The 22,905-nt window shown below is 45.1% G+C and overlaps 1 protein-coding gene across 4 annotated transcripts in view; it reads left to right on the top strand.

Annotated features, from left to right (window-relative positions):
* Positions 1-22,905, top strand: part of ARHGAP25 (Rho GTPase activating protein 25) — an 80,803-nt gene that overhangs the window by 51,898 nt on the left and 6,000 nt on the right. For all 4 annotated transcript variants that reach the window (XM_045193876.3, XM_045193879.3, XM_045193878.3 and 1 more), the window contains exons 5-9: positions 12,193-12,400; positions 17,159-17,291; positions 18,123-18,196; positions 19,757-19,878; positions 20,657-20,853. In XM_045193876.3, coding sequence (XP_045049811.1) covers positions 12,193-12,400; positions 17,159-17,291; positions 18,123-18,196; positions 19,757-19,878; positions 20,657-20,853 — 734 coding nt within the window. The remainder of the gene's footprint in view (positions 1-12,192; positions 12,401-17,158; positions 17,292-18,122; positions 18,197-19,756; positions 19,879-20,656; positions 20,854-22,905) is intronic.

Raw genomic sequence — 22,905 nt, forward strand, 5'->3', positions numbered from 1 at the left:
ACAATGTTCAAAGAAGACCAGAGGACAACTCTGAGGCCATGCGTATTGTCAAGCCTCTAGCTTCTCTCCCCAGGTGATCTCAGCTGGTGTCTGAAGTCCACCTGTGAACCCAGGATCTGGGGCAGGGAGGCAATTCTGTGGCCTGTGACCTGCCCATTGGGGGCTATAATAAAAGTGACTTGGATGAGACAGCCAAACTCGAGAGTACCTGCCTTCATCTCTCTGAACAGTGGCAATCTATTACAAACCAAGAATAGCATAGTTTCATTTACTATTTCCCACTTCCTAAACAAAACATTTTTATGGTGCTAATCGGGCTGAGATGAGTCTTTTATTTACTAAAGCTCTATTACATGCTATCCAGCCTTCCTAAGTTTAGTTTCCACCTTCCTTATTGCTCTCTATTGTGAAATTGTTGACATTCTCCATTTTCCCCAGCCCAGTGCTACAGGCTGTCTGTATTGACAAGGGCGGTAGGTGTTGTCTAATCATTCAGTGGCTCTGAGTGAAAATACTGTCTGTGTGCTGTAATCAGCATCTTCGTCCATGCCGTGCTCGGCTCAGCCTTGCTGCCACAGCGAACTGCTGCACTCTGTCGTAATCCACACGGGGGTTTCTCCCTCCTCTCACCCCAAGGCCACCACCCCAAGAAGCAAGTCAAGCATAAGTCCTGTGGGCAGGGGAAAGTCCAAGGGAGGAGAAAGAAGAGTACAGCACTATTTATTTATTCAAGAAACAGGGTTTGGCACTGATGTGGTATTTCAGATGTTCTTTAAGCCTCTTATTGAACTCAAAATGATAGATCTCAGGAAGAGAAGACATTTGAAGGCAGCGAGTCCAGTTTGAAGTTCCGGAGCAAGTCAGACATATGTTCTCCCTGTTTGTAAGTCAGGAAACTTCAGTCCTTCAGAAGTAAATGATTTGTCCAAGGGACTCAGCTGTGGAGGAGCAGGGCCAGGGCTCCTGCCTCCATAGTTGGCTTTCTTCCCCACAGCAGGATGCCTCTTGTAAAGTGCCCCCTGGGTCTGCTAGATGGGCAGGGCATGCACCGTCAACCACTGGGAAGGCTCTAAGAATATTGCTGCTGCCTTATTGCAACACTTTGTGAAACTTTCTATGTTTTTTTCCACTCAGAACCCCCCCTCCCTCCCCACTGTTCACGACCTTCACTCCTACCATCCTGGCTGAGGCGCCATACTGTCTTGTCTGAATTACAGTCTGTTTTCAACACAGCAGTCAGAGTGAACCTGTTAAACCTGTCTGTCGTATTCTCTACTCAACACTGTCCAATAACTTCTTTTCTATCTTGAGGAAAAGTCAAAACCCTTATAATGACTCATAGTGTACAATCTGCCCCCTCCATTATCTTTGACCTTGTTTTCCAGAATCTTCTCCCATGCTCATTCCACTCCAGATTCACCAGCTTCCTTGCTTTTCTCCAAAGAAGAAAAATGTTTCTGGCTTGGAGGGTCCTTGCTGTTGCTGTTTCTTCTGTCTAAAATTCTCTTCCCCTAGGTAGCTGTATGGTTTGGTCTCTTGCTTTCTTCAGTTCTTTGTTCAGACATCACCTCAATGAGCCTGCCCTTGATCATCTCATTTAACATTGAACCCCTTCCCCACGCTACTTCCAGCCCTCCCTGTCTCCCTTTCCTGGTTCACTTTACTCCTTGGCATTTACCTTCTAACATTTTTACCCATTTGTTTTGTTCACAGTTGGTCTCCCCTCACTATAATGAAAGCTTCAATCTACTTTGCAGGACTTTCCGTCTCTGTTTTGAGCAGTGCTGTATCTCAGAATGTAATCAGAGAGGATGCTCAATAAATATTTATGAAATGAATGGGCAAAGGAATGGTCCCCTCTTCCCATAGCAGCACTGTGTTCTTCTCCCCTAGGCTCTCCACTTTGTTAAATGACGACCAGCTTATGTGCATTATTCAGTAAATGAATAGACCCCTTAAAGAATTCAATAAAAGCTTTGGATACTCTCCCCAGAAAAATGTTCAGACAAAACGATTCAACTGCAGGATAATTTCAGATCCCTGTAGTTCATTGATACACCCCAGGTAATGAATCCCAACTTTAAGTTTTAGAAGTCATTCTAGTGATAGTTGTGCAAAGCTTCCTGCCCACGTCTCCTTTCTGGCTCCTTTTCTCCTTTGATGGGAGAGATGGCTCACATGGTTTCTAAAACACACCCAACTTCTTCCCTAGGGCTCCTCCTGCCTCAAAGCTGGACCTGAGCATTCCTCTTACCTTATCTGATTCAGGAACCAATTCCAATGTGGTTGTGTAGATGATTCCTACATGTCTCAGACACCAGCTCTGTGTCCTACAGTTTAACTCAGTTCTGACACTGTTTACTCAGAGATAGCATCAGGCCCACAGGTTAAGGGCTCAGTCTGACAGGACTGACCTTGATCACATACATGCTTCAGATGCAAGCCCAGATTATCACCTGTGCTTCTGAATGACTGGCTATGGATCGGACGTTTCAACGATCCCTTCCTTGGATTTGATTAATTTGTTAAAGTGGCTCATAGAATTGAGGAAACCAGTTTACTTACTGGATGAGAGTTATTATAAAAGGATGTAACTCAGAAATAGCCATATGAAAGAGAGGTGTAGGGCAACGTGTGGTGAAAGGGACATGGAGCCTTTATGCTCTCTCCAGGAGCTCTGCTCTGCTCACATTTCCACGTGTTCACCGCCACAGAACCTCTCTGAACCCTGTCCTTTGGGGTCCTTGTGGAGGTCTCACAACACAGGTATAATTGATTAAATCATTGGCCATTGGCAATTGATTCAACCTCCAGGCCCTCTCTCCTCCCCCAAGTTCTGAGTTCGAAGGATGGGACTGAAAGTTCCAAACTTCTAATCACATGGTTGGTTCTGCTGGCAACAAGCCCCCCACCCCATCCTTAGGTACTTTCCAAAAGATAAAAGATACCTTTATAATTCTTGTATAGGAAATTTCAAGAGTTTTAGGAGCCGTGTGCCAGGAAAGGAGTCAAAGACCAAATACATATTTCTTACTATCAATCACAACTAAGAGAGCAGCACCTTACTCAGAAGTACTACATGCAGTTCCAGGTTTCCCAATTTAAGTAGGAGAAAGGAAGAGAGAAGATCACATCTCCGTTTCTGTTTCCAGGCTCACAGCTGGCCATTTTCTCCAAAACACCCCCTTCTTTTAGTAAGAAGGCCCTGCCTTCCCTGGATTCCCACATTGAAACCTGGTCTCTGTCCCATCCCCAGGGAGTAGGCAGTTCACGTTGCAAAGTGTTACTCAGTAGGAACCCGGTTTGCCCTCTTCCTCTGGAGCCTGGCCATCTGAAACTTGTTCCCAGGCCATAGGCACCACACTAAATTGTGCATAACTTTGCTTGGGCCAACCAGATTATAAGACCCTGGGGTAGGTCCCATGCGTTAAGAGTCTTTGTGTGTTTGCCAACACCAGGCATAGAGTATATGAGTATTGAATTGTTAAATGTCTAGGTTCCTTTATTTCCTTTCATTTTTAAGTTCTGTGGCCTTCAGAACATGATTTCACAATCTGTAGCAGAGTTTAGCTTGTGAGAGGATGCTGCTGCTGTGATTCACTGTTCTTCCATGTGTTCTGGTTCTTTCTCTTTAGCTAAACTGGACATTAAAAGGGACGATTTTTACTTATTTTCATTAGTTCCTTCATTCCTCTCTCCCAAGATCCTAACACCAGACAGATAGGAATTTGTTCATTTACTCAATAAATGTTTCTGGATCATGTGTCACACGCCAAGCGCTGTACTAGCACCAGGGGTGCAACAGTGAGAGAGAGATGGGGTAGAGAGAGAGAGAAGAGAGAGGAAGGAAAGAGGAAGTCAGTTCCCTCAAGGAGTTCACAGTATAGTAGAAGACGGAGAAGTTAATTTTTAAAACTCTGAAGAAAACCATAACATTATAACTCTGAAGCGTACCACAAAGGAAAAACACGTGATAACATGTGGAAGGGGATTGTGTTCATCAAGAAATTCAGGGAAGCCCTGAAGTAGTGAACAGCTTAAATCTGAAGGGCCAATAGAGGCTAACTAGGCAGAGAAATGGGAAGAGGAAATGTCTCAGTCAGGGAGATAGCATGGGCAAAGTCCTGTGACAGAAATAATAGGCTCTGGATTGAGAAGAAGGTGATAACAGTGGAAATAGCCTTGTTAAAGATGTTAGTCTTCATTCTAAGGTGGCTTGGAAGGGGGTGTTTGGGGATGGAGAGAAGTAAATAGGTTTGTGAAGTATTTCAGAGGTAACATTGTCAGGACATGGGAATGAATACACCATGAACAAGAATGTGGTATCCAAGATGAGTCCTCTATTCCTGGCCTGTGAGTGAATGGAGGGATGAACACTTGGTTGGCAACATCACACTGCCCAGGGCCTTTCCTGGCAATCCTCCCTGCTCCTGCCCATCAGCACCCCCACCCCCATCTGTCAACCCCAACCCCCATCTCCCACCCTAGTGGTTCCAAGAGTCCATTTCAAGTCTCCTGGGTCTGTCTGGTAGGGTTGCTGCTCTATTTGCTAAATCATCTCAGTGGGAGGAGGAAAATCATCTCAGTTTATCCAACAACCCACGTCCAAGACCTCTTTCTGAAGGCTTGACTGAACCACCTGCGGCGGTGAAAGCATTTCCAGGGAAGGGTGGGCTGGCTTCATCAACGCTAAGTGAAATCCTGTGTTCCTGCCAGATGCTTTGATATATGGGGCAATGCTGGTAAGGGCTTGTGGGAGGGATTTTTTTTTAACCCACCTCCATGGTATCCCTTGAATGGCAGTTGACAATTAGCTGCTAAGTAAAAGGAGGCACTTATTTTTATTGTGGGCCTTGACAGCTTTATGTTCACTCTTTAAAAGCCAAGAGTCATGTGTGTAAAGGTGAGTGGGGAGGGGAAGTGGTGTGGGAAGGAGGAAGGGAGGGCCTGGGGCAGGTGCCTGCAGATCCCAGAGTTTCTGTGCTGGAGTCAGAACCGGAGCAGTATTTACAAGCATGTGCTGGTCTGAAAGCGAGAGAGGGTGGTTCTTCCAGCCTGGGGAGGAGGAGAGGCTTGAGGCTGGCCCAGCAGAGGCTGTGATTCCTCGCCCTTGCCTGCCTCATATTCCCAGGATGCCGCAGTGGGAAATGGGCTGTGGCTTTCCCTCCCTGGTACTGCTCTTTGGCTGGAATTTCAGGAAGAAAATCCGCAAGCTTCGAAAGCAAGGTATTTCTTACCTATTTTGTGATTTAATTCTTCCACTAAAAGACATTTTGCTAAGGCTCCCCTTCTTCCCTTTCTTGTCAGGGATAGGAAGGCTCCTGGAACCGAGCCCATGGGAAGCAGGTACCAGCTCTTGGCCCATAGGGCTGGTGGGAAGTGGGGGAAGCAGGGAGCAGGATGGGGGTGGGGCAGGCTCTCCTGGTGACCTGGGGTGGGAAGGGCCTCTTGTCCTGAACCCAGGAGTGTTTGATGATGAAGGAGGGACCAGTTTAGAAAGGAGGTGACAGCTAATCCTTCCATTTTCACTTCCCCAAACCAACCCAGTGTCCTGGGGCTTTTTATCAAAACTGCGGAGTCTTGAGAAATACAGGCTGGAGGATGGCCTGTGAGCAGAGACTGGGCAGCTCTCCACCTCTGTCTCCCTCCCCATGAGACTTGGCTGATGTCTCAAATTTCTCCTAGATAATTTTATTCCACTGACTTTAAACAGAAGGGATTAAATCACTGAATTTAGAACCATGAGGCAAGTATGGCCTTGGACAAATTCCTAATCTGAGCCTCAGTTTTCTCATCTGTAAAATGGAACAGTAATATCTACTTCCTAGAGTTCTTATGAGGACTAAATGAGAGCACATGTGAAAGCTTCTAGGGCAGTTTGTCATAGAAGTAGCTTAATTAAATTTATTAAGAATTATTATATGACATATTATAATTAGTTGATCAATTACAATTTTGTCTGTTAAGACAGAAATGCCTCTCTCAGTGTTAACTGGTCCAACATGACAAGCAGTCCTGAGTGAATGAGTGGCTGGCAGAGGGTAGAAAGAGCCGTGAGCACTAGTTCAATGAAAGGGCAGGTGAAGCCTAGGAGGGATGGCACAGAACGGGAGGCCTAGGTTAGTCCCTTCGTGTCCTTGAAGAGTGGTCTTTGAGTATCTCCCAGCCCCATCTTCTGTCTTCCTCCTTCCCTGGAACCTTCCTGAGTTTCGTTGGGACGTCTCAGTTCATCTATGTCCCCTTATCTAGGCTATTTCTTGTCCACCCAGGATTAGAGAGTGGCAATCAGGACCCAGAAGTCAGAGGGAGGGAGAACTGAGGATTGGGTCTCTGGAGTTCCAGGGATGTTTCATACTCCGAACTCCTCATATATGATCGGAGACAAAGAATGACGAAGCCTGACCTAGACAAACAAAGAAGCAAACAAACAAACGAGGATGCTCTTTCTCTCGTGTGAGAAGGGACCCTGTTGGTCCTGATATCTGTAGAGCTTGCAGCAGTTACATCTTGCTGGAGAGAATAGCTTTGGCTGGTTTGCCGGCTGGAGACATAAAGTTTGAAGTCTTTATCATATGGGTGATATTTAATAAAGCATTGAGGTTAAAAAGTATGTGCAGACGAGGAAAGGAAAGCCTGGGACACTCGGACATTTGGAGGACAGGGAGAAAGGGAGGAATCATTGGAGAAGGCTGAGAAGCAGCAGCTAATGAGATAAATGGAGAACTGAGAGAGTGGCAGACCAGAAGCCATGTGAAAATGTGTCTGAGGAGGAAGGGGTGATTTGCTGTGTCACATGTTGCTGATAGAGAAGTTAATACGAAGGCAGAGAATGTGACCCCAGGATTAAAAAATGTGAATTAGGCCATTGATCTTGACAAGTGCAAGTATGAAGAAATGCTGATCAGAGTGCGTTCAGGAGAGACAAGGCTGAGAAGAGGAGGGATGGGAGACAGCAGGTAATAACAGCTCATTGAGGACTGGTCCATCATGTGCCAGGCTCTGTGCCAGGAGGTAAAAATAGATGGTGAGCCAGACAGGCTGTCGGCCTTTGAGGAGCCCACAGTCCAGTGGAAGAGAGAGATGTTTAAATAAATCATTGTAAAACTCCGTGAGAGGTGATAGAACAGAGGTATATACAGGGAGCTCTGTGAGCACAGAGGAGGGTGAGTGAGTCCCTCTGAGGTGAACACCTCTGAACTCAGCCTGCATTAAGATCAGGTTTCTAGGTGGGGAGAAGAAGGAAGGGCATTTGTTCCAGAGTTTAGAAGAGCAAAGACCATTTTTCTTTCTTTTTTAAAAAGATTTTATTTATTTGTTTTTAGAAAGGGAAAGAGAGGGAGAAAGAGAGGAAAGGAACATCAATGTGTGGTGGCCTCTTGCACACCCCCTACTGGGGACCTGGCCTGCAACCCAGGCATGTACCCTGACTGGGAATCTAACTGGTGACCCTTTGGTTCACAGGCTGGCACTCAATCCACTGAGCCACACCAGTCAGAGCAAGACCATTTTTCATTGTTTCTATCATAATCTCCAGCTACCAAAGAGGCTTGCTCACAACAGATGCGCAGTCTATATTTGCTGAATCATTTGTGAATTCCAATGAGAGGAATATGCAAAAACCAGAGTTTACAAAAGAAACTATTACAGTAATTTTGAAAGTAGCAGCAAGGGTAGAGAAGAAAGACAGTTTAAAGTGCATTTTAGGTTGTACTAATCTATCTGGAGGGAAAGAGGGGTGTTGCAGGTAATTTGAACACTCACATGTTAGCTACTCGGGTTAGTTGAGTGCAAGTACCTTGTGTTAATGGCTTTGTATCCTCAGGAAATGGCTTTGTATGCCTAGGAAAGTGTCTGGTGTTTGATTGCTGGATTGACTGAATGCTGTTGCCTGCAAGGAAGGCTACAGGAGAAGGGGTGATTTGTGAGTGTTGGGGGCAGATGAGAGTGAGATTGAAGAGGACACTGGGAGAACTGTCATTATATATTGGACCAATGGAATAGAGGAGAGAGAGAGAGGAAGAGAAAGAAATGAAAGAGAAAGAGATAATGGACATAGAGGGATCTGGACCAGATATGTGGACTTTAAGTTACCAGTCTGTAGGTGATATTTAGATGTATGGAATTATATGACCTTTCCCAAGGAGAATGTCTAGAGTGGGAGGACAACTGAGCTGGAGTGCCAGGAAATGACACAGAAGGTAGAGGAAGGGGCACATAAAGGGGACTGCAAAGGAGCCCACAGGGATGTGGGAATAAAATGAGAGTGGATGGTTTTGTAGTCATGTAGGGAGAAAGTCTTGAGGAGGAAGAAGAATCAATACCATTGGAGTCTTCAGTGAAGACCAATAGAGTGTGGAATAAACACAGGTCAGAGTTGCCCTGTGTTTTTATTGACCAGATTGGCTGGAAAGATGCAGGCTGATTAAACCAGACGGGGATGGGTTGAGGGGTTGAAAAGTGAATGCTAAGGGAAGAAGTAAAGGCTGTGAAGATGGATGACGCTTTTGAGAAGTAGACACATTTTTTGATGAGTATACTGGTGAGCAGAAGCAAGGGGAGTATTGATTGTTTGAGATCTGGGGTAGGAGATTAGTAATAAATTGACAATAACTTAAACTCATGTGGGCTCTTTTAATTGAAAGAGAAAAAAATTTAAATACAAAAGAGAAAAGTATAATCCTAGAAGAGGTGAAAATGGATGAAACACACAGTTGAAGGAAACATCACCTTTGAGGGAAAGCACAGGGTCCTTTTCTTCCTCTGAGAGAGACAGGCAGACATGCTGGAGGAAGGATGAGAAAAGCAGAAACTGGAAATGGAAGAGTTCACTCATGATATCCTGCATTTGGGGAGATAAGGGAAAGAGGAGACAAGGCCCCCTGCTGAGCTAGGAGAGGGAATGGTGGGGAGCTCAAGGTGGGTGGTGAAGGTTTGGAACCAAGATCTTACACAGCTTGGAAATACAAATTTCCATGATCCATTCTGCTACATTCCCTCATGGCTCTCCATGGCCTGATGAAGGCAGGGAGAGAGTAGTGGAAATTGGCAGAGTACAGACGATGGAGAGAAAAGGAAATTTGGGAAATGAGTGTACTGCTGAGTGACACTGGAACGACTGTGGAGTGCGGGAGGAAAGGGAATGAACACAGGACAAGGCTGACAGGCCCAGAGGAGGAGATGCGTTACAGAACTGACTGTGCAGAGGGGTGTGAAAGGAGCTCAGTTCCAGACCACCTGTGAACTGGAGCTTCCGCCTGGGGACCTCAGACGTGCAGCTCACATTTGACAGCTCCGACATCTCCGTGCACACTGTCACATCATATTTGGGAGGTCTTTCCTTGATGGGGTCCCATGGGCCCCTTTATCTTAAGTTTCAGCTGCTCTGGAACACATCCACCCCTCCCTTTGAAGTGTTCTTCCCTGGACCCCTCAAAGGGAATTTTACAAATGCCATGTAGTCTATATTTTAAGTCAGATTACTTCAATTATTTCCCTCCAATTTGGTGAAAATATCTTTCCAGCTCCTTTCCTGGACCAATAAGAACCTTATTCTATATCGTATTGACATTCTCTAATTGTTTTTCATTATTTTCTAAGGGGTCCTTTTATTTACACGATTTGATGGGAAGCTAATTGAACATAACATTTCCGTGCCTGAATAGCCCAGCATAGGCCTGCTGCTGGCACATGCAGGGCACTCAAAACTGTTAGTGTGCAGCCGAATTTATCTACTGTTGAGATCTCTACTAGTGTTCAAACTAAACAAATGCCAAAATTATTATTAGCCATGGAAAGCATTTGCTTGAAGATGAAGTAATTCATTAAATAATTTAGCAAAATTTGTTGGCTCTCTACCTTTTGCCAGGTTATATGCTAATCACTGGGGATATAAAGAGATTGTCCCATATTTCTAGCATCGGGGAGCCTACAGTCATACAGAGGGCACAGGGACCCACAAATAATTACAGCACAGTGTGGAAAGGGGTTGGGATATTCCAGAAGGATATGGGTACACAGAGTAGAGAGAGAATCTCTCAGGCTGGGGTCAGGGAAGGCTGAGCAGAGGTGATGATATTTGAATCAGGCCAAGGGAGACAAAGAATTCCAGCAGACAGTGAGGGGAAAGACGAACAGACTGGGCAGTGAGAAGAGACCATCCAAGGGCATGAAGACTGGAGAGGACGGTGGGCTTTGGGAACACGAGGGTGAGGTGCCTTTGGGGGAGTGGCAGGAAGTCAGGCCAGGAAGGTAGGAGGGGGCCAGGCTGAATGCCAACCTAAAGAATGCCAGTACCAGCTCTCAAACTTCAATCACAAAAATATTTAATCATTTTCACTGAAACACAAGTAAAATATACAAGAGCCCAGCAGGTGTGGTTGTGAGTAGGCTCAGGGGTGTCCAACCTTTTGGCATCTCTGAGGCCATCTCTGTTAGAAGAGGAAGAGTTGCCTTGGGCCACACATTAAATACATGGCGACACATAATCACAAAAGATACTGTTTTAAGTAGATTTACAATTTTGTGTTGGGCCGAGTTCGTAGCCGTCCTGAGCTGCATGTGGCCCGTGGGCTGCAGGTTGGACTCCCCTGGCAGTAGGGAGAACACAGACCCACTTGTTCAGCTGCGCCTAGATCCCATGCCCTCACCTCTCAAGCTCACGATGTGATGAGGGAAGGGCTTCAGGGGAACCCCCCAGGACTTTGAGGGGTAATTTGAAAAACACTGCTGTGGCAATTTGGGAAGAAGTGGATGACTATTAAAAAGAGGGGGAATGTGCTCAAGTAGACCAGAAGTTTAGAAGGGTAAGTAGCAGAAGGGCTTTGAACATTTTAGAAGAGAAGAAACACAGTCATTGGTGAGAGAGGAGTCCAGCGTGGCCTAGCCAAGGGCAGTGGATAGGGGTGGAAAGGACGTAGGAGATTCAAGACTCATTACAGCTCTTTACAGGTGGAATCCACCTTAATCAGAGACTGGGTCTAGGGGACCAACCAGGGAAAGAATCATGGGAAAACCAAAGGGCTTCGGGAAGCCATGTCCATGGGTTGAAATGGTCGGTGCCACACAGTCCTAATTATAACAGAGGGAAACTCAGGCAGGACAGAGCTGAAGCCATGACCTATCTTCTGAACGTCCAGGATACAAAGGGCATGGGGACCTGGAGGGGAAAAAATGAGTAGCCAATGATGATCTCGACTTATAAACTGAGCATGTTACACCACTGGGGTGGGGAAAGGCCAGAGCTGAGCGCTGAGAGGACTCGGGAGGCGCTGGCCCACACATGCTTTGCTGGAGGCAGTGTAATTTGGAACAATATTTTTGGAAAGCAATTTGCATACCATCGAGTGATAAAAATGTTCAAGCCATGTGACCTAGTAATTCTACATGTGGGACTTTGCCCTAAGGAAATAGTTCAAAAGAATAAAAAGCCTATGTTCATTCATCCAAATGTCAAATAATTAAACAATGAATTAGAAATAATACATTGTACTATGTACATTCCAGGAACTCTGCTAGGTGAATGAATATGTTCTCTGTGTGGCAATGTTAATAATGGTGAAACATAGTAAACAACCTAAATTTTAAAAAATGCCATAATTGTTTAATATGCTCTGAGACATCTGTGGGGCAGACTGTTCTGCTTTAATGCTATATGACAAGCAGAACATTCAAAATGACCTGGCGGCTGCTCCGGTTAAGAGCACATTCTCTTGCATTTACTGCCCGGGCTTGAATTTTGCCTGTGGGATGCCCTGGCACTTGACCTTGGCAAGTTCATCAGTGCCATAAGGCTCAGTGACTTTAACAGCAAGGTGAGTATCACAACAATACCACTTTATGGGATTGCTGTTGAGATTAAATAAGAAAAGTTGTGCAAAGTGCTAAGCGCAATTCCTAGCATACAAGTAACAACCCACTTTTACTCAGTAAAAGTAGATTATTATTTTAAATGCATAAATATGTGTGTCAATAGAAAAAGACTGAGAGAGACTGCCCCAATTTCCAACCCCAAATTTATAGTCCCAGGAAATATTGTGGGTGATTTGTTTCCTCTATTTTGTTTAGTATCATTTCCACAGAAGCTTTGAGGTTGTAGACAACACAGAAAATCAAGAGCCAGGCAAAGCCCTTTGGCCTGTCACTTCATCCAAGGGAAGTCAGAGTGACAGGCGTATCTTGTTTTTCTCTTCCCAGCGGTGTTTGGCCAGCGCTTGGATGAGACCGTAGCCTATGAGCAGAAATTTGGCCCTCACCTGGTGCCCATCCTTGTGGAGAAGTGTGCGGAGTTCATCCTCGAGCATGGCCTGAATGAAGAGGGCATCTTCCGACTGCCAGGGCAGGACAACCTGGTGAAGCAGCTCAGAGATGCCTTTGATGCAGGGGAGAGACCCTCCTTTGACAGGTACGCTATCTCCACCTCGCCCTCTCCTCTGCCTTACTTGGGTAAGAGGACCTCCCTCTTCCAGTTGAACTATGGGACTCACACAAACACTTCCAAGAGCCTTGGCTTGCCATAGAAAGGGCCTTCTGTGTTGCTCGTTCTTCAGACTCTGGGAGTCTGGAGCACAGTTAGGAGGGCACGGTGATCAATTACCTGAGAGACAGGAGAGCCTGCTGGGCAGAGTCAGGAGATGTTTAGGATATAGGGGCAGGGAAATGTGGAGTAGGGGAGAAAGACAGGTCCTAGCTTCAGTCCCGGCCTTTGGGGCAGATAAGAACTGTGGAGCCGAGTTGGCTATACAACAGACAGCGAGGTGGAGAATGTACCCAAGGGCTCCCTTGTCTAGACCCAAGGGCTCCGATTGTCTTGCTCAGCTGTCCTGGAGTCGCAGAACCAGGACTTGTTAGTTTGGGAAAGCACAATACTACCCAACTGTGAATTCAGTTCTGAGCCCTTGTGAAGGGAGTATATACTAACAGCTTGGCAGCCTGGTGTTCTCCCGAGTCTCCTCAGTGGAGTTGACCCGCCCTGTTTGGGGCACATCATGTGTAGGAGCACTTCTCCCCCACCCTCCTCATCCATGGAGGGGCACTTCTCCCCCTCCCCATCCGTCTCCCCCACGTCCCTCTCACGCCACCTCCTCCAGCCTCCCAGCTGAGGTTTTCTTGCCTGCCACGCTCAGCTGGTACGCTGCTGCCGTGACATAGCGCACGCTGTGCCTGTTGTGCAATATTTACCTCGGTTGCCTGCGTGCACTTGTCCTGCTGACAAGAAAGAGCCATTATTCTCTCCAAATCAGCAGCCCATAAACCAAGATTTAGCGAGACAGGCCTGAGCACTATCCAGTTTCCAGAGGTCGACATTCCTCACAGGCTTATTTAGCGCTGAGGAGCAGGGCTGACCCTGGGGAAGAGCAAATAGCTGGGTGTCATGCTGTGTGAACAGTCGCACTGCCTGCCTCTTCCTCACCTCTCGCTTCAGTCCCCAAGTTGTCCTTTCTCCCTCCGAAGCCTGTCTAAGACCCATCTGTTTCCATTCTCACAGCCACTGAGTTTGGGCCACCATAGGTCTGTCTTTGCGGTTCTTGGCATGTAATAGGTTAACTTAGCAAGGGTGCTGTATTTTAATAGGAAAGCAATGGGTGAAGTTATTCCTGGAACTATAGCAGGTTGTGGGCCTGGGAGTTAGGGACCTTTCAGCGGCACCATAAATTGCTTTTAATTATCAGGCACCTGTTCAATTAAGCTCAACATCTTTATATTCAGTTTTCTTCTTATGTTTTTAATTAGTTTTGAGTTGATCAAAAGATACAGGTGGTTTGTTGCGAAAGCAATGTGAAGTCAGCCAGGAGGAACAGAGGTGATTTGAGGGGTTTGCCAAATACCTGCCCTAGGCTTGAGCTTACGCATCTATAAAATCAGCCTGGGTGGTAGAGTCAGAGTCTTTGATTCCTCTGAAATACTTGGGACTGGAAGGAGGAAAGTTATCACTCATCTCTACCGCCAGAACTGAGTTCACACATCCAGAGATAGGAAGGGCTCTTCAGGGTCCACCCAGGACTGATGCTTGGGTCCACATGACCCTAGTGGGTGCTCATCTAGACACTCTACATGGATCACATGTGCAGTTTCACCAGGAGTCCCCCAAATTACCTCACTAGGACAAAGAAAAACAAGGGAGCTCTAATTTATGATCTAGTGCAGGTGTGTCTGGCTCTCATTAAAGATATAAATATGAATTTAATAATCTCTTTGTCCATCCAGTCTCTATGAGGCTGGATACTGCCTGGCTACAAGGCTGATGTACTTCTGATGCCTATTATTTCTGTGAGAAACACACATAGGCTTTCTGCGTCGGAGGGTCAGTGCTTCAAAGGGAGGGTGGGCAGAGCCATCTGAGGAGCCTTGGCTAATCTCTGGGGGGCCAGGGGTCCAACTCAGAAGCCACCTGGCTCCTGACTTGCTCTTAGTCCTTGATTTAAAAAAATTATTTAAGGATGTTTTGTGGGGTTGGAGGAACAGCAAGCACAGGAAATATCCTGCTGGAAGCTTAGACTATAATCATGACATCTGAGTCAGCCCTGCTTCATTGGGACACAGATATTAAACCACAAATTTATAGAAACAACTGCATAATCTTCATATGTTAAGTGCTAAAGATGAAAAATAGATGGTACTATGAGAATCTAGTAGTACTATGGTACTACTAGAACAGGGGCTTTTGATATGGTCTGGTAGACTTAGGAAGGTTCCCAAGAAAATGACATTTAAGCTGAGACACAATAAACAAGCATACAGAGTTAGCCAGGCGAAGTAGCCTTATCTTCCCCTGGTCAAATGAATCGGGCAGCTCTCTGGGATCCTGGTGTTCTCAGAGGATTTATATAGCTGTGTTCTTTAATTATAACTTTGAGTATCTATACTGTATTTGTGGCTATGACCCCCTTCTCTTCTCGTGTTTGATATTTCTGCCGACTTAGTTTCTCCTGATTAAACTGTCTGGTAGTTTTGCTCTTTTGTTTTTTGTTGTTTCTCTTCAAAAGATTCTGTTTCGTTGACGTATCATCTATGCTGTTTTCCTCATTTCAGATTCTTTGTTTGCTACATTCTTTCCACAGGTGTGTTTTGAGTGCTGGGGGCCTGGAGGCAGGAGGGTAGACAGAAGGCTGAGCCTAATCCTGGCAACAAACAAACAAACAAGCCACAAAAACAACAAACTCCTGAAACCGTGGAGTGGAAGGAGGAGAGGGACTAAGAGGTTTTCGTGTGGCATTCGGATAGTAGAACTGAGGGGATTTGGGAGACTAATTGGACGTGGGGTGAGAGGCAGAGGCCCCAGTCAAACTGAAGACCCTGGATTCTGATTAAGACCTGGGTGGACGGTGGTGCAGGGACATTAGGAGGATGCCACTCCTGCAAGGTACCAGCTGGTTGTCTTTCTGACACTTTCTTGGGAACTTCCTGTGTATTTCAGCAAGAGAACTTTACCCAGGATATTTTCAGGCAGTGACTCAGCAGGGAAGCCTTTTCCAGAATCCCCACCCCTGGTTTCCTGAGGGCAGCCATGGAGCACAGACAGGGACCTCGCCCGCTGAGGAGCAGAGTTCCCAGGCAGCAAAGCGGGAGGCTTTAAGAAGGCAGTTCCCACTGCTGGCTGTCAAAAACAAAATTTTAAAATATTTGCACGCATTGCCAAGACGGAGCTTTATTGTCAAGCCCTGGTGTTCTTGTGTCTGCTTTCCCAAATGCCTCCCTTCTCCTGTCCAATCCACCCATCCCGTCTCTCACGCAGGAGGAATTTCCGCCCAGCAGATTCTCCATTCCCTACTGCTGAGAACGGGGGACACTCAAATTATCTGAACCTCTTACCACATCACAGCTTTCAAACACTGCCGGCACTGTCTCTTAAGAGCCCCAGTTTTTCTTGATATGAAGTAAATTAATATTTCTTTACTAATGATCTTCAAGTATGTGGTAGACTCAGGCTTATTTTCTGTATGGAAAAAATGCAATAGCTCTGTAAACCAGGGGTTAGCAGATGTTTTTGAAAAGGCCACATCTGAAATATTTATGTTTTGTGGGCTAGACAGATTGGTCTCTGCTACAACTGCTCAACTCTGCTCTTAGCTCAACTCGGCCAAAGACTCTACAAAAGTGAGTGAGCATAGTTGTGTTCCTGTCGTACTTTATTTATGGATGCTGAAATTCAAATTTTATATAATTTGTCCATGCCACGAAATATTCTTTTTTTGAGTTATTTCTCCGACCATTAAAAAATGTAAAAGCCATTCCTAGCTAGCTGGCTGTACAAATTACAGGCAGTGGGCCAGATTTGGCTCCTGGGTCAAGGTGTGTCCGACCCCTGCTGGAAACCAGAGAAGCTGTGCTGAAGAGCCATCTCTTCCCACTAATCAGGCGATCAGATAAATGTTGTCTCAGTTCCTGCAGCAGGGTCTCCTCCCCTTACCCTCCAGGCTGATACACATGCTGCCTGCTTCCTGCTGTAACTACTCCTCCCTAAACAGATCTCGTCTGAAGAGTCTCCTATGGCTTCCAACTCTGCATTAAGTGTCTCTTCCCACATTTCCATACAGCCCCAGGTCCTGGACCTCCCCTAACCACACAGTACTGTAATGACTTGGTAAGATTTGAGTTTGCGCAGCCCTGTGGTTCAGTGAGGTGAGGGGTCCTGTGTGTCCCTAGGGTTCACTGCTGAAATCCCTGTGCCTGATACAGTGTCTTGCATCTAGTGGGTTCTTTCAATGCTTGTTGATTGAATGAATGATTGCATAAATATATGAATGAATCCCAGAACTATTTTAAGGCTCTGAGGGATCAGGTAGATCGATGGACCATGAATATAAACCAGTTATCACATGAAAAATGAGGTACTAAGTACAGAATGCTAAATTGTGAGGTGCTAAATGACTTGGAGAAAGAAGAAAGCAATGAAGATTGAACAGTTGAAGATTTAATGAAAAAGTAAACCTTGAACTTTCCTTTAAGGCAGTTGGGTAGAATTGATAAAGGAAAAAGTGTTGGGGTTATTATTCCATAAAGAAATCAGCACAAATGTTTTGGTGGGTACACCTTTATCAGACTCTACTCCTCTGCAAAGCTCCCCTTTGGAACATAGGATTCTATTCAGTGGATCATCAGTGGGGAGGGGAGGAGACGCCTGGAGTTTTGCTTTTAAAGAGCGTTGCTTATTTTCTTTCAGAGATACAGATGTGCACACAGTGGCCTCCCTGTTAAAGCTCTACCTCCGAGACCTCCCAGAGCCGGTGGTTCCCTGGAGCCAGTATGAGGGATTCCTGCTCTGCGGGCATCTCATGAATGCCGATGAGGCAAAGGTTGGTGTCTCAGAGTTAGGTGTCTTGTTTGGAAAGAAGGTGGTGGTTACTGAACACTGTTCGGTAGGCAAGCAGCAGTGGGTCAGGGGACCCTACCTTTTGGTGAGATACTTTGTCCAGCTGGAACTTCTTTGGCAACAAAAGGCAAATGAAGCCAATTACGGTGACAGCTTTCACGGGATGTAACAGCCCGATAAAGAATTAGACTATAATCAAATAGCCCCATGTCACTTTAAAATCAGTAGGAGAAGGAGGATGCATCGGAGAAGGGTTTTCAGCAGTACGACCTTGTTGAGACCCACTGGGACACAAGGTCAGGCTGACCAACCTGGAAAGCAGGTGAAAGGTCAGAATGTGCAGTTCCACGACAACCGTGCGAGTCAGACATGGGCCTATGAAGAACACGTGTGCCAGAGAGAGGAAGGGCAGGGAGCTCTTCTTTTCTCCTTTCAGCGGCAGCTGCCCGCAGGGGCTAGAGCTCCCTGTGATAACTCCTCAGTTTGGTATGTGTTTTTCAATAACTTTTTATTTAAAAAAACTATAAATTCACAGATATTGCAAGGTGTCAGCTGGTTGTGTAGAGAGGCTCATCGTTTTTGTGCAGTGTCACTTTTTCATTTGTTTGTTGTTATTCCCTCTTCCTGGTGCTACCCTGAGGCAAGGACTTCAACAACTCATACTCAAAATTGTTTGCTTAATGAATGCTTGAGATGTGACACTCCAGTAACACTGCCCAAGTGCTGCTGCTACACAGACACGCCAGTTATGTTCCAGCGTCTCATCGCTGGCAAGGAGCAGCCTCATTCACTGCTGTTTAAAATCTCTTTCCAGGCTCAGCAGGAGTTGATGAAGCAACTTTCCATCCTTCCTCGGGACAACTACAGCCTCCTGAGCTACGTCTGCAGGTAAGTCCCTTGGTATCAGCTACACAGTTTTCAATCACAGCAGAAAGAAGCCCCTTGGTAGAAAAGGAAACAGTGTCTTGGAACACTCAGGGATTCTGGTTCGGATCTTTGCAAGGTCAACTCTGTACATAGCTCCAAGGTAGTTTCCTGTGTCCACAAGACAATTTAAAGGAGCCCCTGAAAATCTGATCAGCGCGCAAAAATACCTACTTCCTCCTTAGGCCCTCCCAGTGCTGCCCAGAGTCCTGGGACATGCAGCGGAACCCAGAATCTTTATAATGTTTCTAGAATTATCTCCCATATTCCTGACTCTGAGCCATAAATTAGAGTCCCAGAGACATACACTCCAGGCCACCCTTTCAATTCCTCTTTCTGGGGACCTGCTGTGTGTCACCTCCGTTGCAACATGCAGCCTGGGGACGGATCCCGATCCGGATGAGCTGGGAGCTTGGATCTCCTTGCCAGACAGAGCTAAAATTTACCTTAATTTAAAATACAGTGATTTGTTATGGTTTCCAGATTATAGAAAGTGATACATGCTTGATGTGGAAACCAGGAAAATACAACATACTGTAAATAAGAAATAAAAATTGCCCATAATCTTCTTACCCAGCAAAAATTATTATTGACATTTGGATAAGTTTTTCCTTCTGGATGTTTTTCTCTCTATAATACATTTTTTAATATATATCAATATAAATGTACTAGGACAATGTTTTATTCCAAATTGAAATTATATATCTATATTATGCCCATATTTATACATATAAATAGTTGTATCCTGCTTCTTTTTTTTTCCGGTTCAGTGTTTCATTGTGAGCATTCCCCTATGTCATAAAACAAAATTATAAATAACTTCATAATATTCCATAAAGTTTCCTCACTTGGACACACCAACCTTTATTTGATAATTTTTCTGTATTTGGAATTTTATTGTGCTTCAGCTTATCTATTTAAAAATAGTTTTTAGAAAAAGTATTTAGGAATTCCCTTGTTGATCTATTTAGTTTTTTTTTTTTAATTATGAATCTGAGAACTGCATGCCTCAAATGAATAGACTTATAGCAGAAATTGATGGTTAACTATTGAGCACCTGCTGGGAATTTGAGATGCGTGGTGCTGTAATCGGAGGATGCATAAGGAAGCACTGTGGATTCCCATCTCTGAGATTTTCCTCCCTAGAGACTTGGGTGGAATGAGCGCTAAGAGCCTTGGAAATAAGCTTATAAAGGCAGGACAAGGGTAGTCACCCATTTTGCTCCTTTTAGTCTCCTCTTAGTTCCCTGAACTGGATGCTGCTTTCTGCCAGTGGGACTCCCCTCCCTGCTCCCAGCTCAAATCCACCACCTCCTCCATTAGACAGGGCCCTCCTGGTTTCTATTATTCCTTGGCCTTGAATCTTTTGGGGTGGAGCTAAATTCTCGGGGAAGAGCAGGCTGATTGAATTCCTGAGATCAGGAGGAGAGTTGAGATCCATCTCTGAGATCTCATTGGTACCTGGAAATGCTTCCTTCTCGCAACTTCCTATTTCCTACTCTGGGATCTCCTGGCTGTCCACAGGTTCCTACATGAAATCCAGCTGAACTGTGCTGTTAACAAGATGAGCGTGGATAACCTGGCTACTGTGATTGGTGTGAATCTCATCAGGTCAAAGGTAGAAGACCCTGCTGTGATTATGAGAGGTATGGCTGATCCTGTGGTAAGGCAGATACAGAGGAACTAACAACAGTTACAACACTAGCCCTTATGTCTATGAACTGATCTGCAATTTGGCGTGAATTTTGAGCTGATTATCTTGTCTGAATTGTAAAATAGCCCCATGAAGCCAGGAGGGCAGGAATTATGTCCATTTTCCAGATCACAGCAGATATTAATAAAGATTTACCTAATATAGTATAATACGCTAGCACAACAGTTAGCTAGTGTTTCTTAATCTTTTATTATGTTTAAATACCCCTACCCAGAAAGAATAAACAAGTTTCATTTTATAAGCCAGCTCACAAAAAAGGCTACTTGGGAAGCTGTGTTGAAAAGGCTTCCGAGGCTGTGTGTTAGGTCAGTGAGCAACGGTCCTGCCATGGAGTACTAATGCTGGCCATGGAATTGGGGGGCAGTATGCCTGGCATGTATTCACTATGTGGGCAATAAGATACCGGATGTCATATTGAAGACCACACTAGGAGAGACGGATGTTTTAATTTTCTCTGCTGTTAGATTGCTGATTTCCTGATTAAAGACTGACCCAGTGGAGTGTTGGCTGAAAAAATCCTCTCACATCCTTCTTCATTCCCACCCATCTCAAGCAATTAAGAAGCATCCTATGAGGAGAAAAATGAGGTCTTTTGGGGCCATGCGGTTTTAGAGTCACTTTTGGAGACATCCCATGGGTAGAGACCTTTGGGGACTGCCTTCCTCCTGCCCGATGGTCCAGCACTTCAAATCTCTTTCTTCTTCTTTCAGGAACTCCTCAGATCCAAAGAGTGATGACCATGATGATCAGAGACCATGAAGTCCTCTTCCCCAAGTCCAAGGATGCCCCCCTGTCACCCCCAGCCCCCAAAAATGACCCCAAGAAACCTCCCGTGGCTCGAAGCTCTGTGGGCTGGGATGCCTCTGAAGACGTCCCAATTTCAAGGACAAATAGCTTCAGCAACACGGTAAGGTGTAGAGAGCCCTCTTTCTTCTGTCTGACTCTTTCTTTAATCCAGGCCATCCCATGTGAGATGGCAGTGGGGTGGCAGTTTGGGGAGTTTTGGATGATGCTGTGGCAGCGAGCACAGCTGGTACAGACTCCTTTCATTGTGTCTTGAAAGCTTGGTGTTCTTCAAAATCTAGTCTCTGCATGGTGGAGGTGGAGTTAGTGACCTGTGTGCCAGTCACCAGGTGACTGAGAGCAATGGGGCTCTTCACTGAAGCTCACCCCAGAGGGAAACACTTTAAAGCACAGTCAAGGGAGGTTCAATGGAGAAAAAGATACATCACCTTGTAAATGTTTCATTGAGGGTTGTTGAAAATTCTGGGTCAAAGTCCAGAGAGAGCTGGTTTCCTGCTAACCCACGAAACGTGATTTCTTTCTCAAAGCATGTGGTGTGTTCGTGTAGTATTTCTCATTCCCTGATAAGCTGTCTCAGCAATGTCAGTCTCCTCTTTGTAATGAAAGGCTGGGGCTCACATTCCCAATGTCAGAAAACTCTGCAGACTTTTAAATTTAGACTCTGAGGGCAACAATTCACAAAGGTCAAATATTTTCACTTATTTATAGAAAAAAATTTTTTTAAATAAAAGAACATGTGAACTTTATACAGCAGCCTGATTCTTTATGTGTGATCAAGAAGTGAATTAGAAATTTTGGATTGACCAGGTATTGTAAACTATCTATAGTACTTTTAATCCCAAGGGTGCTTAAGAAAGGATTGAAAAAAATAGTAGATACCGGTAGTGATGGTGGAAATGTTTCCTAAGTGGTCTCAGCACAATGCATCTTACTAACACTCAAAAATTAAATTAACATTTAGAAATCCTCATACCTCATGCAATAGAATCATCCTAGCAGTCCTTGGGATTAGCCTTTCTTATACTCACTGGACAGATTTCCGTGTAAGTGTGGGCAGCTATGCACAGCACTGTGCTGGCAAATTTAAACAGATCACTTCTGGAGTCCTCACTGTAACTCTGTAGGGCAGAATTTATCACGCACATTTTATGCTTGAGGACGCGAGTCTCAGGGAGGTTGACCAACTGGCCCAAGATGGCAACACTAGAATGTTACAGGATGAGATTTAGATGTAGTTCTCACCTCAAGGCCTGGGTACTGCTGACTCCTGATGAGCTTACTGAAACAGTTGATTAGCTAGAAGGGTCAGAAGGAGAACTTCAGCCTTGATTTTCTAATTTCACATTCAGGGTTCATTTCTTCTTTGTTCTTTTTCTTTTTAATTTAACTGAAAAATATATAATATGCCCCTGGTTGGTGTGGCTCAGTGGATTGAGCATCAGCCTGTGAACCAAAGGGCCGCAGGTTCAATTCCCAGTCAGGGCACATGCCGGGGTTGTGGGCAAGGTCCCCAGTGGTGGGGTGTCCATGAGGCAACCACACATTGATGTTTCTCTCCCTCTCTTTCTCCCTCCTTTCCCCTCTTGAAAAATAAATAAATAAAATCATATATATATATACACACACACACACATACATACATATATACATATGTATATAATATGTATACATAGTTGAGAAAAATAAAACAGAAGAAAAAGAGCTACACTGAGAACTCCTGCTCTCTTCTCTATCTCTACCCACTCCATCCTTCCCTGCCTTTATTACTTTTTTATGTCTTTCCAGTGTTCCTTTATGCAAATATAAGCAGATATGAATGTAAATTGTTATTTGCCTCTCTTTTTACACAAAATGTAACAATCTCACATGCTCTCTCTCCACACCCACAGGCACTCACTCACACACACACACACACACACACACTTTCTTCTGTATGTTGAATTTTTCCACTGAAGTGTCAACACTGGAGAGCTTTTCATGTCGATGCACAGACAGCTACCTCGTACAACCTCATGTTTTTAGCCGGTGTATAGTGTTCCGTTCTGCACTTGCACCACAGTCTACTTAGCCAGCCGCTGTTGACTTCATTCCTTTGTACTACAAATAAGGCTGCAACGAATAACCTTAACTGTGCTTCATTTTGTATGCAGGCAGA

The sequence above is a fragment of the Desmodus rotundus genome, chromosome 5, assembly GCF_022682495.2.
Source record: "Desmodus rotundus isolate HL8 chromosome 5, HLdesRot8A.1, whole genome shotgun sequence".
In the NCBI taxonomy this organism is placed as follows: domain Eukaryota; kingdom Metazoa; phylum Chordata; class Mammalia; order Chiroptera; family Phyllostomidae; genus Desmodus; species Desmodus rotundus.